Source organism: Melospiza melodia, chromosome 5, assembly GCF_035770615.1.
Source record: "Melospiza melodia melodia isolate bMelMel2 chromosome 5, bMelMel2.pri, whole genome shotgun sequence".
Lineage (NCBI taxonomy): Eukaryota > Metazoa > Chordata > Aves > Passeriformes > Passerellidae > Melospiza > Melospiza melodia.
In genome coordinates, this window is record NC_086198.1 from 3844131 (window position 1) to 3859783 (window position 15653).

The 15653-nt window shown below is 45.3% G+C and overlaps 1 protein-coding gene across 4 annotated transcripts in view; it reads left to right on the forward strand.

Moving 5' to 3' along the window:
* Positions 1-10918, forward strand: part of IRF2 (interferon regulatory factor 2) — a 39334-nt gene extending 28416 nt beyond the window's left edge. For all 4 annotated transcript variants that reach the window (XM_063156101.1, XM_063156104.1, XM_063156102.1 and 1 more), the window contains exons 7-10: positions 36-147; positions 3038-3202; positions 8173-8219; positions 9572-10918. In XM_063156101.1, coding sequence (XP_063012171.1) covers positions 36-147; positions 3038-3202; positions 8173-8219; positions 9572-9883 — 636 coding nt within the window. In that variant the 3' untranslated portion in view covers positions 9884-10918. The remainder of the gene's footprint in view (positions 1-35; positions 148-3037; positions 3203-8172; positions 8220-9571) is intronic.
* The last annotated feature ends 4735 nt before the right edge of the window (positions 10919-15653 follow it).

Consider the following 15653-nt stretch of genomic DNA (forward strand, 5'->3'; position numbering starts at 1 on the left):
GTAGTCCTGACCCAACTATACTGTTTTCATTCTAGCAAGAGCCAGTTGAATCATCTTTTGGGATGAATGGGATAAATGCTGTCACTTCTGACTATTTCCTGTCCTCCAGTATAAAAAATGAAGTTGACAGCACAGTGAACTTTGTAGGTAAGTACTCCTATGCTTTTTTACATACTAAGTACACAGATGACTTCAAAAACCCTTCTGGTCTGCCAGACTTATCTTTCCATCAGCATTTTGCACTTCAGGGAATGCCACAGTTGCAGTCAGGTAGACCCATTTCTCAGCAGCCTAGGCCATGCAAGATTGTGGTTGCAGGCCAGCCCCACCATTTGCAGAGACAGTGAGCAGTACTGTGCCACTGGGAGGGTTCCCTTGAGAGTAAAGCACTTCCAGGCACTCTTAGCTGGCTTCTCATGGTGGGGACTTATTCCACAGGGTAGTCCTGAGCCATGAAGAGGCTGTAGCCAATGTCACATGGGAGTTAAATTGCAATCTCATGAAGAGGCTGTAGCCAATGTCACATGGGAGTTAAATTGCAAACAGATGGCAGTTCCCCATTGCTTAAAGCAGAGGTTTGTATAGAATACCATTTTATTTGGGTGTTCAAACCAGCAGGCAAAATGTAGAAACTTGGTTCTTTTCACTGACACCTCAGTAGCAGAGATAGTTCTTAACATCACTGAGCTAACAAAAAGGATTATCTAAGGCTGCATTTAGAAACCAGTACATTAGAAATTAACTATCATCTCAGCATGTGAATAATTGGTCCTCAGTAGAATAATTGGACTGGGCTTTTGACAGCTCTTTTTTGGCTAAGGTTGTCATTGCAGCAAGAGCTCCTAACAGTATGACCCACATACCATTTTGTCTAGAATTCCATTTTTAAATATGACAAATATGTTAGTATTCTGCTTGGAAAGACGGCAGAAATCATATGCAGTGACTATTTTTGATCCCCATTTCTTAGGTCACAGGGCTTTGCATAGTCATTCCCCTGAAGTACTTGTGTGGCTGAGGAGTTTGTGAGTAGTTTTGCTCTCTTTATGGCAGTTCATTTAAGCAGCTGTTGCTTTGTAAGAGTATTAGAACATGCTCCTGCTGTTATAGCTTGAAGGAGTAGCACCATAATGCTATTAGTGCTTCCTGTTCACTGACTGAGGATCAGGTAGGAAACTGTCACCCAGTGTTGTTTAATTACTGAGATGTGAGCTGTGCTGCTTATCCAGACTGGAGAAAGAAGCTGTTATTTAGGATTGCAGGAAGGATTTGAATGTAAACAGAGAGGAAAAGGTAAAATAGAATTGTTCTGCAGAAAGACAGGAAATCAGCCAGAGTGGATGAAAGGCAAACAGCACCTGCAGAGTTTCTGCCATAGGTGCAGCTCACTGGAAACTGTGGCATATTGCTCAAGTGAGCAGTAGTTTTTGCTGTGCATTTTATCTCTCAGGGTGGGTAAGAATTTGTCAGGTATTGAGGAAAGAGATAAAACAGTGCAGATGGCCTGCTCATTCCCTGAGTGGCTTGCGCAATATCAGTCTCTCCCAGATAAAAAATTAACTGTGTGTGCTCTTGCACCACTCTCACCACACTTAATAAAAGCTGATTGTTTCAGAACCAGGAAAGGTGAAATAAAGGTGAAACAAAATATCTGAAACATAATTATACTAATTGTAATGATCAACTTTTAAAAAGTCTATCCGGTATGTATGTAATTTTCTTTATGCTGGCTTTGTTTCTTAAAATACACATCTAAGTTTTGAAGGTTTTCCAGTGGTAACCTGGCACTTCACAAAGCAAACTAATATTCAGCTTTTCCCTGGGAAAAATACCTGTCACTTTTCTTTTTCAAAAAGCCCTGTCTAAAGATAGAATGCCATGGTGGATTGTGTGTATAGACATGTGCATTCATGTTTATTTATCTCAGTTCATCAAGGAATAGATACTATCTTTTGACTTTTTCAAATTTAATAATTAATATATTCAGGTTACTTAACTGAAAACTTGCAAGATCTGTTGTATTTCATTGCCTATGTGTTTTTCCCCTCATGGGTCAAGGAAAAAAATGGACTGTTTGAACAACACAGTGTTGTGTTTATACAGAATTTAGCCTTTTGTTCCTTGTGAAGCTTTATGTTCAGTGAAAGAATATCACTAGTCTTTCTCTTGGGTAACCATGGTTTCAGGTTAGCCATCCTCTGAGATGGCTCCATCCCTGTGCATTCTTCTGATCTAACTCATTGGCTTTCAGTTCTGGATTAATGCATTTGTCATGTGCTCATACAGCTGGGATTAAAGGAGGAGTTGTACAAGACAGGAAATTCTGTCAAAGCAGCTTCAGACAAATGGGATTCTGGCTTTTACCATACTTTTGCTTTGCTCAGTAACTTCTTGGTACCTTGGTTTGTCAACCTTTTTCAGAAGGTTGTAGTGTAGAACAACTAATATCTGCAAAGCATTTCAGGACTCTTGGAAAGCATCCATGGTTGCTTCACTTTGTAGAAATACGTAACACTCCTTTGATATTAAATTTCATGTGCTCTTTTGGTAATAAATATCATGTGCCTGGGGGAATAGGAAACCCCTCAGTTAATATCTAACCATACTGTAGCTTTCTGTCACAAACTGTGGGGATTGCAGGTACAAATTTCTTTTCTGCATACCATCGATAGTATTGTGAGGGTCAGTGACAGTAGCCATCTAACTGGAGCAGAAATTTTCCATAGATTCATGTCATATATACATCAGAGTTCCACAGTGTTTTGCTTGACCCCATGCAAGGTTTTTGCATGCTAGTTCTGGTCTTCTGTTGTAAAGTTTACCTTAGAGCATTCAGAGACCGTGGTTTACAGCTTGCTTGTTGAGGATCACAGATTTCCTTTAGAACTCTCACTGAAACTTATATCCCCTGAAAGCAGGTGGTGGGCATGGAAAAAAGAGCTGAGACTGTTGAAGACTCAGATACCAAGCAGGGTCTTAGAGGTTCAACAGAGTTGAGATGTTGTCAGTAATCAATTTTTTTGTTTCTAATCCCAAGTTGTAGGACAGCCGCACCTTGATGGCAGCAGTGAGGAGCAGGTGATAGTTGCCAACCCTCCTGATGTTTGTCAGGTGGTAGAGGTGACAACAGAAAGTGATGAACAGCCCCTCAGCATGAGCCAGCTGTACCCTCTACAGATCTCCCCTGTTTCATCCTATGCAGGTAAGCATCTTGGTGTTTCTTTGCACTCCCTTTTCTGGAAATGTTGGGAAGACCCTGGGGGAAAGAGGGCTCTTCCAGGCTAGCTAACGAAGATTCAGAAATGTGTACCCATCTGCCTTCTGAATTGTTAATGAAACTCAAAAATGCACAGTCCTCTGCTCATTTCCTTGGGAAACAACTTGACAGATCCCAGTTTGGAAATGTGAGCTGCAGGTTTTATCTTGTGAGTAATGGGAAAAGAGCATTAGGTATAATGCAGAGATCTTTTAAAGGGGGATTTTTGGTACAAATGACATGCCCCCTGCTTTACTAAAGGTCAAAGGTCTTTTTTGCTCTCTGTTTACTCAGTGTCTAGCACAGTGTGCAGTGCTAAGGGCTGCACTGATGGTATATATGCAGATGTGGAGTTGAGGGCCTGGGGGGAGTGGGTTTGTCTTGCTGCAGACTAGAAGAGCCATGCAGTGACTGATAAGAAGTGATCTTTCAAGCAACAGAGCTGTGGACATCTGGCTCCCAACGTCTGCCTGCCATCTGGATTCTCTGATACCTAAAAAGAGGATGAGATAACAGGCTTCCCCTACTCCCTGTGAGAGTGGTTATGGTTTCCCTTTTCATCTGGCCCCTTATTTTCTTATAACTCTTAGGAAGTCTTTGGCACTCATTTATCCCTTATCCAAGTCTAACAGTGTGTTCAGAAGTTTCTAGGGGTGAACAGACACAAATGTATGTGTGGACATGCTGTGTAGAATTCCCACAATCATATAAGTCTTATTTCATAGGAATGTGAAAAAAACAAATGTGACAAAGCCACATTTGAAAGTAAAAAGGTTTCAGATCCAAACTGTCCTTTCTGTTTTAACATGGTGCTAGTTTGCAAGCCTTAGGAGACTGGGTAGAAACACAAATGTCAGCTTTTAAGGCAAATTTAAGTATAAATAGTTCTCCATGCATTTTATTATTTTACACATGGTTTTGCCTTTGACTTATTAGGCTGAAATTCCTTCCAGACACATTTTTGTAAAGTATGTATTTAGTAATTTTTATCTTTGGGCCCTAGTGAATTGTATGATGTTCCTTTGGATTGTGTCCACTGTTAGTCTCACATATGTTGATAAACAATTATGCTTTCCAATGTGTTTAGTCTGCAGTGACCAAAGCATGTAGAAGACCTTTGCAAAGCATAAGGCAGGGAGATAGGAGAGTGCCTAAATTTATTAGCAGGAGGGAGACAAGGGCCTTTGAAACATCTTTCCTCTTTACAAATGCGTCTTGGAAAACTTTTCCATCTCTGCAAACATGGCAATGATGCAATCTTTTATCTTCAGCTACAGGATGTAAATTCTTGAAATGCAGACAGAAGTCACTGTCTAGGTTTGGAAGTCGTGGTGGTTTCTTGGACTGGAATGACAGAGATGGGTGGTCTGGTGACCACCTTGACATGAGCAAATCATGACCTACCTGCCCTTAGGTCGTTGCAATCAGCCTGCAAAAGGAAAAAGATTGAAGTACTTCTGCTATCTCCTTACGCTGCCTTAGTACCTTGGTGGCCTTCAGTTGTCTTAACTTATACCTGGACCTGCTAGCCCAAAACTCAAAAGCATTTCACTGGCATGCTTTTGAGCACATTTCCAGGCAGCTCTTGATGATCCTGACTACTGTAGCTAGAGGCCAGTAAGAAGTGAAGTACTGCAAGGGTCTGTCCTGGAGGAAGTCTTATTTAATATATCAATGAGCAGAAGATATGTTGGAGACACGTTTGTGAGCTTCACAGGTGACACCAAATAGGGTGCACGAGTTTGTTTGAGGGCAGAGCCATCATCCAGAGTCCTGGAGAGATTGCAGGAATGGGTCAGCAGAAACCTTATGAAATTGAGCAAGGGCACATGTGGAGTCCTGTGCATTGGAAGGAAGAGATCTTTACAGCAATAGCAGGGGCTGATGGTATGGACAGTAGCTCTGCAGAAAGGTGGGTAGGCAGTGAGCTGAGTGCAAGACACCAGAGCACCTCAGGCACAGAGAAAGGCACCAGTTTTCAGGAGCATGGCCAGTAGGTTAGGGAAGTGATTATCCTCCTCTGCTCCACGCTGGTTGCACTACTTTAAAAGTACTGCATCCAGGCTTGAGCTCCCCTGTCCAAGAAACAAACAAACTGGAGCAAGGGCAGAGAAGGGCTATTCAGGGTATGGCCTCTCACTCTGTGAGAAGACAGAGGGACTGGGGCTTGCTCAACCTGGAGAAGAGATGGTTTTGAGGACTTCATAGCAGCTGCCTCTACTGCAGGGATGTTCCTGAGAAGGCAGAGCCAGGCTCTTCACAGCAGTGCATGGTAATAGGATGAGAAACAGCAGGCTAAATTGAAACAAAAAATATGGTCCAGCTGAATATAAGAACAAGTATCACCTGTTTCACCACAAGTACAGTCAGGCAGTGGAGCAGGATACCCAGAAAGATTGTGCTGCCTCCATCCTCAGAAGTTTTCAAGACCTGAAGGGATAAGGCCCCAAGCAGTCCAATCTAGTCCTGTAGCTGGCCCTGCTTTGAGCAAGAGGTGGGGCTGTAGACTACCTGAGGCCCCTTCCAACCTGAATTGTTTTATGAACCAGTGTTTTTTTAAGGATGTATTTGCTCTTGAGGCTGGAGCAAGGACAGAAGTCTGTGTGTTAGAACCCTAAAATTTCTAGGACACTCTTGTGACTATTTCTGCTTGTGACTATTGCTGCACATCGACCTGTATAGAACCACAGGAACTTTGGCCCTGTGCTTGTGGTTTGCTCTGTCAGGTGCTACTGGCTGAATGGCAGGAAAGAGTATGACCATAACAGCTGTGCAGGAACAGTTAGCTGAGCTCTTCTAAAACAACAACCACCAAAAAAAGTAGCCAGATATGTCAGCTGTCCTACATAAATCTGGTTTATTTCAAAACACCCCTGGTTCCTTTCTGAGGTAACTCAGGCAAATGACGTGAGTTACCCATGTGAGTTTTTTCATATATCCACTGATGTCTATGAAATCCTTTTGGTTCTTATTACCCAGGCTGTTGTCAATGTTTGACACTGATTCAAATACCCTTCTTGAAAGAAATAACCTCTCTAACTTTCCATGCCTGTGTGGCCAGCTTCCCTGGCTTTGCTAACTATAGTGCTATCTCTTACTCAGCATTTTGTTATGTATAAACACCAAGGGTGGATTCCTTTTCAGCTGCATCACTCTGTTTTTGTTGTGACATGCTTCTTCATGTCCAGGAATATCTGTTACTTGTCTCTGTGTGGATTCCTTCAATTGATTCTGTCTTCTTTGTGTGAATTAATTTTTCCTCTCCTCCCCCCAGTATGGCTTAATTAGCCAGCTTAGTCACATTGGCACATCTTTCTCTGCCTGGGCCAGTGAAGGAGAAGCCCTGCAGTGCATGAGCATTGCAGCTTGGTTTAATGTTTTGGACTGCTCCTCTGCTTCCTGCACACTGTGGTGGAGGCTCTGGCACAGGAGAGGTGCTGGCTTTGGAAGCAGCAGTCTGGAGTAGCTGGGCTGGACTAAAAGGACTTTGGGTACAGTTTAGATCCTGGGGGAACAGTGCTTCAGCCCATTGGTTTGCAGTCTCCTGCCTAAACCTGATGCTTAGCCAGGCCTTGAGAGGATGGCAAGGTACTGCCAGTCTCTCTGAAGGTGTGCAGGGGCACAATCCATGAGGCATGATCCATGCACTCTTAGCACTCATGTTATGTCCAGTGCAGAGCATGAGATTGGGCTCTGGGAAGGCAGAGTTGCAGGGCTGTGCAAAGCAGTTTGCATGGACTGAAATGCATAACACAGAGCTGTGGGTGAAAATTGGGGCTTCAGAGCTCTCTGCCTTCTATGATAATTCATCACATCCTTCCCTGAATTGTGGGATTTCTGTGTTCTTTGGGGATGAGCCCTGTCTGTGCAGGGCTCAGGGGGTTGGAGTGCTGGTATCCTGATAGATGCCATGGGTTATCCTCCCAGGAAACAGGACACAGTGTTTCAAAACCCCACAAGCTGAAGAAAACCTGCAGTCCAGGCCTCCACTGGATTAGTCTGGGACCCAGCAGCTGTGTTGAAGGCAGCAGCCATCACTGCAGACTGAAAAGAGGGGTTTCTGCCCTGTCTCAGAGGTGTCTGAGGCACAGCAGTCTCAACCACTCATGGGCCAGGAGCCTGACCTTAGGAGACATGTCTTCAGTCACACACAGGCTTGAAAATACAAATTCCTGCATTTCAGGCCCTTCTGCAAGGGAGGGCTGCAGCTGCAGGAGGATGGCAGTTCCACTGCAGCTGTGCTCCTGTGTTTGTGCTCTGGTTCAAGTGATGAGGGTGAGGGAGGCCATGACCAGTGGGGACAGGTGGTGGGGCTGGAGACTGTGGTATTGCCACTTGCTCAAGTGAGGGGTGAAGGCTTGAGAAAAGCTGGGGAGTGGTAGCAAAAGCAAAACTATATCAACTGTACCAGAGTATGTCAATAGTAATAAAGCCCCAGAAGTGACAGCAAGCCCTTGAGGTGGCAGGCTGAGATAACAGTTAATGAAACAAAACCACATTTATCTCCTCTAGGATGGAGTTGTTACTGATTTTGCCAGGAGATAAAGATTTGGACAGAACTTTGTTGCAGGGCTTGGAGTGGCTGTAGAGGGACAAGGGAGAGGGGGCACCCCCTGCTTGCTGGAGATTCTTCCCAGAAAGCACATATCTACTTCTTCCCTCTCTATTGCTGTCTTTTCCACAATATAGACATGTTAACTGTGATAACCATGTGAATTTACCCCAGTTGTTCAAGGCAGCTGTGCTGTCTAGCCCTGCTGTGGCAGGGTCTCCATGCTTCTCCATTGTTTTCTGGTTGTTTGACTTGACTCTGTTTGCTTCCACTTGTTGGACACACATCAGGCCTCCTGAGCTGGAATTTGTTACTATAGATAGAACAGCATGAGTTTCATTTTTGTTTCTATTTTGTTTGACAGAAAGTGAAACAACTGACAGCGTTCCAAGCGATGAAGAAAATGCAGAGGTAAGTGCTTTCTGGATTTTTAGCAGTTTGGACCAAGGTCTCAAGATCCATGCCCTGAGATATTTTTGCCCCTTCTCTACTGCAGCTCTGTCTACCAGTGGAATATTCATTTTGGTAATAGCTAGGGGAGAAAAGCAGACCAGGAAGGTTCAGGGGATACAGACATTTGGATGATTGTCACAGAATTAGAATCTCTACAAATTAAATTTTCCTTATCTGTCCAAACAGCAAGATTAGTTTGCACAATAAGGTGTTCTGCAGTGCCATCACCAGAGCCAGCTAGTATGTTAACATGATGCATTGACCTTGCTGGGTAGTGAGTATTTTATCTTGGTTGAAAACTTGCTCACTTTGTTTTCCTTAAATGGCATCTGAACTCATACAACTGGAGGAAATGCTTACACTTATGACTGAAATTAAGGTAGAATGTTTGAGGTAGGTGGGGCAGAAAGCTTTCCTGAGCAGTCATTTGGGTATTGCTGAGTGAAAGGAATCCATGGGGAGAATAACCTAAGCTGCACGTATACAAAAACACCACTTGCCTTTTATTTTGGGGCTGCCATCAAGGTACCAGACCTTGTACCAGACCTGTACCATGTGTACCTAAAGGCCAAGTGAAGCTCACTGAGGGCTCTTGGATGCCCTGTGCTCCAGCTGTATTTTTGCATAAGGCCTTTTGCAAAGCTCTCTCCTGCTGTGTCCCTCACCAAAGGCTCTCTGAATCCTCCTTCTTGGAGGACCACCAGTTGTATAACAACACAGCTAACCCACCTGGTCTCTGGTGCCTTGTAATGTAGACTGCCAGTAGTGACTCCACAGACCTCTTCCAACAGAACATGCCATTGCTGCCTCTGTGGTGGGCAAACAAGTGGATGCTCATCCTCCCTTGATGAACTTCTTCCCTGTGATGAGGGATGCACTGTCAGTGACAGTGATTTCCCAGCAGCCTCACCTGTATTGCTATTTTGGGTAGTGTTGGGTCTCTGTGCCTGCCTCTTGACAGGAAGACGCTCTCTCTGGTAACAGAGGAGACACGACCATTTGGAGTTCTAAATGTCTGTATCCATTTTTGTCTCTGGCATCCTGGGAATAAGGCCTTTATTTTCCATTCAGAAGAGCAGATAGTGCCTCTTGAGTGCTGGAGAGCCAACAAAATTTAAGCACATGACTTCAGGAAAGGAGAAATGGCTGAGAGACATCCTAAGCCGGTGGCTAGAGGCTCAGGCTCCTAGAGGCAGGATAATTCCTGTGCAATATGTGGATATTTCTATCTTCATCTTGTTACTTGGAGTACTTCACAAAGTTGTATTCACTTACAGTCTTCCTTTCTTTCTTTCTTCCCCCATTTCTAGGGACGACTTCATTGGCAGAAAAAAAACATTGAAGGCAAACAGTATCTCAGCAATCTAGGAATGAGGAACACTTCTCATATGCTTCCCAGCATGGCAACTTTTGTAGCCAACAAGCCTGACCTCCAAGTCACCGTCAAAGAAGAAAGCTGCCCACTGCCTTACAACAGCTCCTGGCCTCCTTTCCCAGACATCCCTCTGCCACAAGTCGTGTCCACAGCCTCCACAAGCAGCAGCCAGCCAGACCGTGAGGCACGGGCCAGCGTCATCAAGAAAACGTCAGACATCACTCAGTCAAGAGTCAAGAGCTGCTAAGCCTTTGACAGTGTGGTTTTTTAGCTTTGTTTTGTTTGGTTTTGTATTTTACGTTTCTCTGAGAGAGGTTCATCCCTTGACGCACACGAGACAAGCCCTAAGGTAAAGCCTTGGCAATAGAAAACATTGCAGTGTCTGACTCCAGTGCCGGAGTGGTTTTAACTCAGGACTCCAGCAGTCAGTGTGTAGACCTGAACCCATCTTTCCAAGGTTGCTACATAGGAAAAGAACCCAAGAACTTTGGCCCACTCACAGGTTCCAGTGTTTCATAAGAGGACCAACCCACCACAAGGGAAGTGGTGCTGCTGCGCTTCTTGCTGTCAAGGCTGTGATGGAACTGAAAGCCTCAGAATGGGAGAGAAAATGTGAACTAGCTGGAATATTTTTAAATAAAGAAAAATCTATTGTGAATATTGTATATAGTGCAGTACTAGCAAAGTTGCAGTCTGCTTCTGCACCTTATTAAGAAAGCACTTACAAAAGGCCTTTTATTACCTTGCTCTACTTAATGGCACATTGAAGGTCCCTCTCCACCTGTATTCTTTTCCAAGGCTGTTCTTGCTAAAGTGTCTTTAAAGAATAGAGGAAGGGAAAGGAAACTAAAACTTTCCATGTGGATTTCATATGTTCTGAGACTGCTTTCATCATGTTTGTTTCTAATCTGCTATGCTTGAATGCCGCGTGGTACAATAGAAAAAAGAAAAGAAACTTATTACAGAGATATTATGCAAATTCCCAGATTTAAAAAAGAAGAAAAATACTCTAATTCTAACCAGAGCAAGCTTTTTTATTTTTTATACAGGGGAATATTTTATTCAAAGTAAAATTCTAAAGTGAATATAATTTTTTTTAATCTTTTCTACAGCAAAATTTATAATTTTAAGATTCAGTCCTTGGTTATCAGCAGTTATGACATCCTTGTGGCACATTATTTTTTAATTTTGTAAAGGTGAAATAGCTTTTATGAGCTCATGTAGCAATCAGATTATCCTGTGGATTGATAATAAATATGGTATATAGTTAAATTTTTAATAATCCTCTTGTTTGTCTCTCATTTTTAATCTTTCAGAAGCCCCAGATGGTATGGGTTTGATAGGTGAATGTGACCTCTCAGAGTGAGCAATTGGCATAAGCTGCCTGTGCAATTTCTGCAGCACCCATCCAACAGGATGGGAAGTGCTGTGCTTGAGGCAGCTCAAGGTGGAAAGAGCAACTAGAACTCAAAGGTGATTTATTCAAGTTTGGCCTCAAATGTAGAGGTTGGGAGCTGGGCACCTCTTCAGCTGTTTCTCCATGGCTGTGCTTTGAACAAGTTACCTCATGGAAGGGATCTTGTCAAAATCCATCCCCCACCCAATGCAAGCCCAGCTGTACTCCCACTGTTCCTCACAGATCCCCACATGGCTTGCTTGCAGTTTCATTGTCTGGAAAAATCTCATTTTGCAGCTTCAACCAATTAATAGAATTAATCAGAAATCAAGTTAGCATTGACCAGGGCTTTCAACGTTGCTGCATGATGGCAAGTTGTGATTCCTGGAAAGCTGTAGTGTATCTCAGTAAGGGTGCACAGTGACTCATGTGGTTGTGGCAGTGGGCAGGCTGTGCCCATTGCACAGCACTGTGCACTTTGGGCTGGCATGGACAGAAAGAAGTTGAGAGCACTCACCCTTTCGCAGTTTTTTAAGCTGTTGGGTGTGACACAGTTTGATTCAGATACATAAAATACACGGACAGAGTGCCCTTCAGATGTGATTACCATTCTCTACCAGCCTGACAGGTGTGTGAGCTGAGAGCAGAGTGTATTGGGCTGATGAGCAATAACAAGCACAGCAATGGCTGTGTCACAGAGAGAGAGGCTAGCTGGCTACTGAAAAAGGAAACTAAACAGAAATGTTTGCTGTGTTCTTAACCTGATCCTACAGTTCCAAGTTTCTTCATAGGTCCGTGTCAAACTTGTAATTTTGTCACCCACTGCCTGGTGGCCTGGGAAGACAAGGAATGTCCAAGCTGTACTTGGAACGGATCTAAAAACTTGCAAGGGTTAAAATTATGTATGTAAACTTCCTATTTTCTGTCCTTTTCATTTGGTCATTCATTTACCTTTCCAGTTTCTTAGTTTCTAAGGCTGATTCAGCTGCCTACATAGAGCCTGACCCCCAACAGGGCTGCCAGAGCAGAGTGAGAGCTGAGCTGTCTTTTCTGTGTGTCCTGCCTGACTTGCCTTCAGTAAGCCTGGCTGGTCATTGGGGTGAGAAGATGGTTGCCCAAGGGCTGCCCTGGGCTATACAAATGCTTGTTTGCAAAGTAAGAGCTACTGCTTGCCAGGAGAAGGATTTGCTGCTCTTAGCATCACCTATCTGAAACTCAGGAGTAGGCAGCAGGGAAAGGCAGGCACCCTCAGCTTAACCCATGAGTTAACTTTGGCATAGCTGAAGGAAGTGAAGACGTCACATCTCCACTTTGGCCATTCCATGTGAGAGCTGCCACCAGCATGCAGATGGCCAGGCAGCCTGGCTTGGTCTCCTCTAGATCCTGCAAGGAGGGCAGCTGAGTTGCCAAACCACTGACCCCCACCCTGCTCCAGAAGTGAGCAATAGGAGACACACACCCCCCCTCCCTCTGGGAGCAGTGTGTGTGCTTGGCAAAGTCCCCTCTTGCCGGGGCTTGTCTGTCTGAAACATTCCCAGGAGCTATCCAAGCATGGGAGTTGGAGTGTGCATCCATAAGCTGGTCCATCAAAGGCAGCACACACCTTGCAGAGACAGTGACACCTCTGCAGTGTGCTCAGACCAAATGCACGGTGGGGTGATGGAATGCAACAGAGGATTTCTCTGGGCTGGGACATCAGACATTCATTCTGAAATCCAGGGCTCAGTGGTGTTTGTTACCCGTGTGCACGAAGCCGTAAAAGCCAGCCAGCCTTTCCCAGCAGTTAAAGTGCTATTTGACCTGCCAGTTCAGCTCTGAAGCACTGGCAGCCAGGTGCCTGTCCACGAGCACCACCAGCAATACCAAGTTAATCTTGTGCCACGCTGTGATGTGCTCAGCCAACAGGCCTGCAGGAATCTCTGATGGGAGGCTGGCAGGGAGGTAAGGGCCAGGCTCTCCCTGTGCAGCTACACAGTGGCCAAGGCACTGCCCATGCTTGGGACACCCATGTCACTTCCTTAGATGTTTTCCCTAGTCTCAGGGGAGCACTCCCTGCCCCTGTGCCCCTCTGGCATCATCCCACCTGGTGGTGCAGGTGGCAGGCCAGGTTGGCTTCATTCCTGCTGCTTTTGCAGTCTGTCTGCTAATTACTTTTGTCAACTGGATTTATTACAAGGGGGTTGTGAGGGGACTGCTGGCACATGTGTGGGTGTTTTTTTAAGCCAGAGAGGGTGCATTGTCTCCCTGCTGATGCTACAGCAGAAGAAACAGCTCAATGACACTTCTGGTGAGTGCTTTGAGGGGGATTTCCACCTCTGCAGTAACAGCAGCAGGTGCACAATGTTTCTGTCAACAACAATGAAAATAGTAGTGGGGAGGAAGGAAACCATGGGGACCACAAATAGTGCTTGCCCAAGACCCCAGACTTTCTGAGGAGGCAAAGGCAGTTGCACAAAGGCTTGGGATGCACGAAATTCAGCTATGGTACATTACAGCTTTTCAAATGAGCTTTTCCTCTGTGTGTGGCAGCTTTAAATCACTCAGCAAAGGCACAGAAAGCCCTGTCAAAGTTTGGTGTATTACTTTTTGATGAGTAGATGATGATAGGTAGCTCCTTTGGGCTTGTCCTGTCTCAGTTACACACCCATGGTCTAAATAATTCAGCAGCAGCTAAAAGGTGTGCTGCCAAGCTTCTCACCACTGCAACTCAAGCACTGCCCGGCCTTCTTGGCGAATTTGTGTTCAGAGCTAATTTTGGACTGGTGTCAGAAAGTTAAATGTCAGTGGAAATAGCTCCTTGTTTTATTCAAGCTAATACTGGTGTAGAGACAGTGGAGAAGAATCTGAGTCACTGATTTTATTTTAATTTTGTGAGGAGCCCCTCTCTCAGACCTCTGAGCTGTAGCTGTTCTCTGGAGAGCCCCTGATAGCACCTGCTGTGGCCCTGCCTTCCTTCCCTCTGCTCTTTTGAGGTACGGTTTCTCAGCTGACTTTTACACCTCATCCTGCCCTTTAAGGTTAATGCCTTTGCGTATGTTTCTCCAGACTGTTTCTTAGGAAAAGGTGAATTTTAAGGTGTCCAAGCCCAGGCAGCAGGATGGGGATGTGCCAAGGTGCTGCATTATTAACCCCTGACAGTTTGTGCCCTGAGAGGTGGGGGAGCAGCAGGAAGTTGGGCGGCTGCTCTGTGCCCGTTTCGAGATGTTATCTCTCACAGTCACTGGTGTTAAGTTTCAGTTTTCGGTAGTATTTTTACTCTCGGGTAATTTCTTCTTTTTTTCCTGCCCCCCCCCCTTTTTTTTTTTTTTAAAGAACTTTAAAAATTACTGTCACACAAGCCACTGTAATATTTTAAAGGCCACTTTTTGTTCCTGTTGCACATGACAAGGCACAGGTCTGTCAGATCCAGCAGCTGAGATACTTTTCTGAATACAGTTCTCTTGAGGGCAAGAAAATATAGAGATATAAACATATAAACAGGGGTGTGGGCTTGTTTCTAGTGCAAGCCCTGAAGAGCTGACGGCTGTTAAAGTGTGTTTTAGTGCCTGGGGTGGGGTCAGTCTCAGTGCCCCCAGAGGCTGTGTCAAGCTTCCAGGTGGTCGTGGCATTCGTGTGCACACTCAGCCACCTGGGTATTTATCTGTGGGGCTGCTGCAGCCCAGCCCTGCTCCTCCTGCCTTCATTTTTGTTTTCCATTTGTTTTCCTTTCACATCTTTGGTTCCTTTAGCCAGGTTTCACACGTGCACTGTGCGACTCCTGCAGCTGGAGTCTGCCTCATATCCTTTCCAGTCTGCTCCTCCTTTGTCCCTCCTGCCTGGCTGCCTTCCTGCCCTCCTCCCCCAGCAGTCTGTAGGGCCCTGCCAACCCCCCACCCAGAGCTTTGACTTGGTGCTTTCATCCTCTCCTAAGAAGCCTCCAGCAATGCTCTGGGCACCTGCAGGGAATATTTCCATCCTTTACCACCCTTGGGGCAGTGTGCTGGTTTTGGCTGGGGCCAAAGTCTTGGACTAAATGAACGTAATGGACATTCTGTGGACACTTTATGGACATTTTATGGACATTTTTCAGGGGTGGTCCCAAGGGAATGATATCTGTATATCTTTCAAAGGATGGGATGGGGATGGTGGTTAATTAGGATTTATTGGATACTGTGGGACCTAAGAATGGCATAAATTGTGTGGGATGAGGAGTGGAGAATGTGCTGGTTTGGGCTGGGGTAGAGTTGATTTTCTTCACAGTACTAGGAGGAGGCTGTGTTTTGGATTTTGAATCAGAATTGCCCACTGTGCCACCGAAGACTTTTTGCCTCCAGCCACATGACGGAAGAGGGTAAACCAATTACAGGGATTGCATGAAACATGGCATGAGGCAGCTCTGAGGTGAACTCACCAGTGTGGGGCTTTCCCTGCCCCAAACCCCTGCCCCGCTCCTGCCAATGCTGCTCATGGAGCCCAGCTGGGGGGTGTGCACCCCCACCACCCTGACAGCCCCAGGGGTGCCTTTGGGGGGCTGTGGTACCCACTGAGCACAGCCACATCCCTGCTGGCCCAGCACAGAGGCCCTGCAGGCGAGCCCATCCAAGGTGCTTTCCCTAAGAGCCATTTCCCCAAAGGCTTCCGC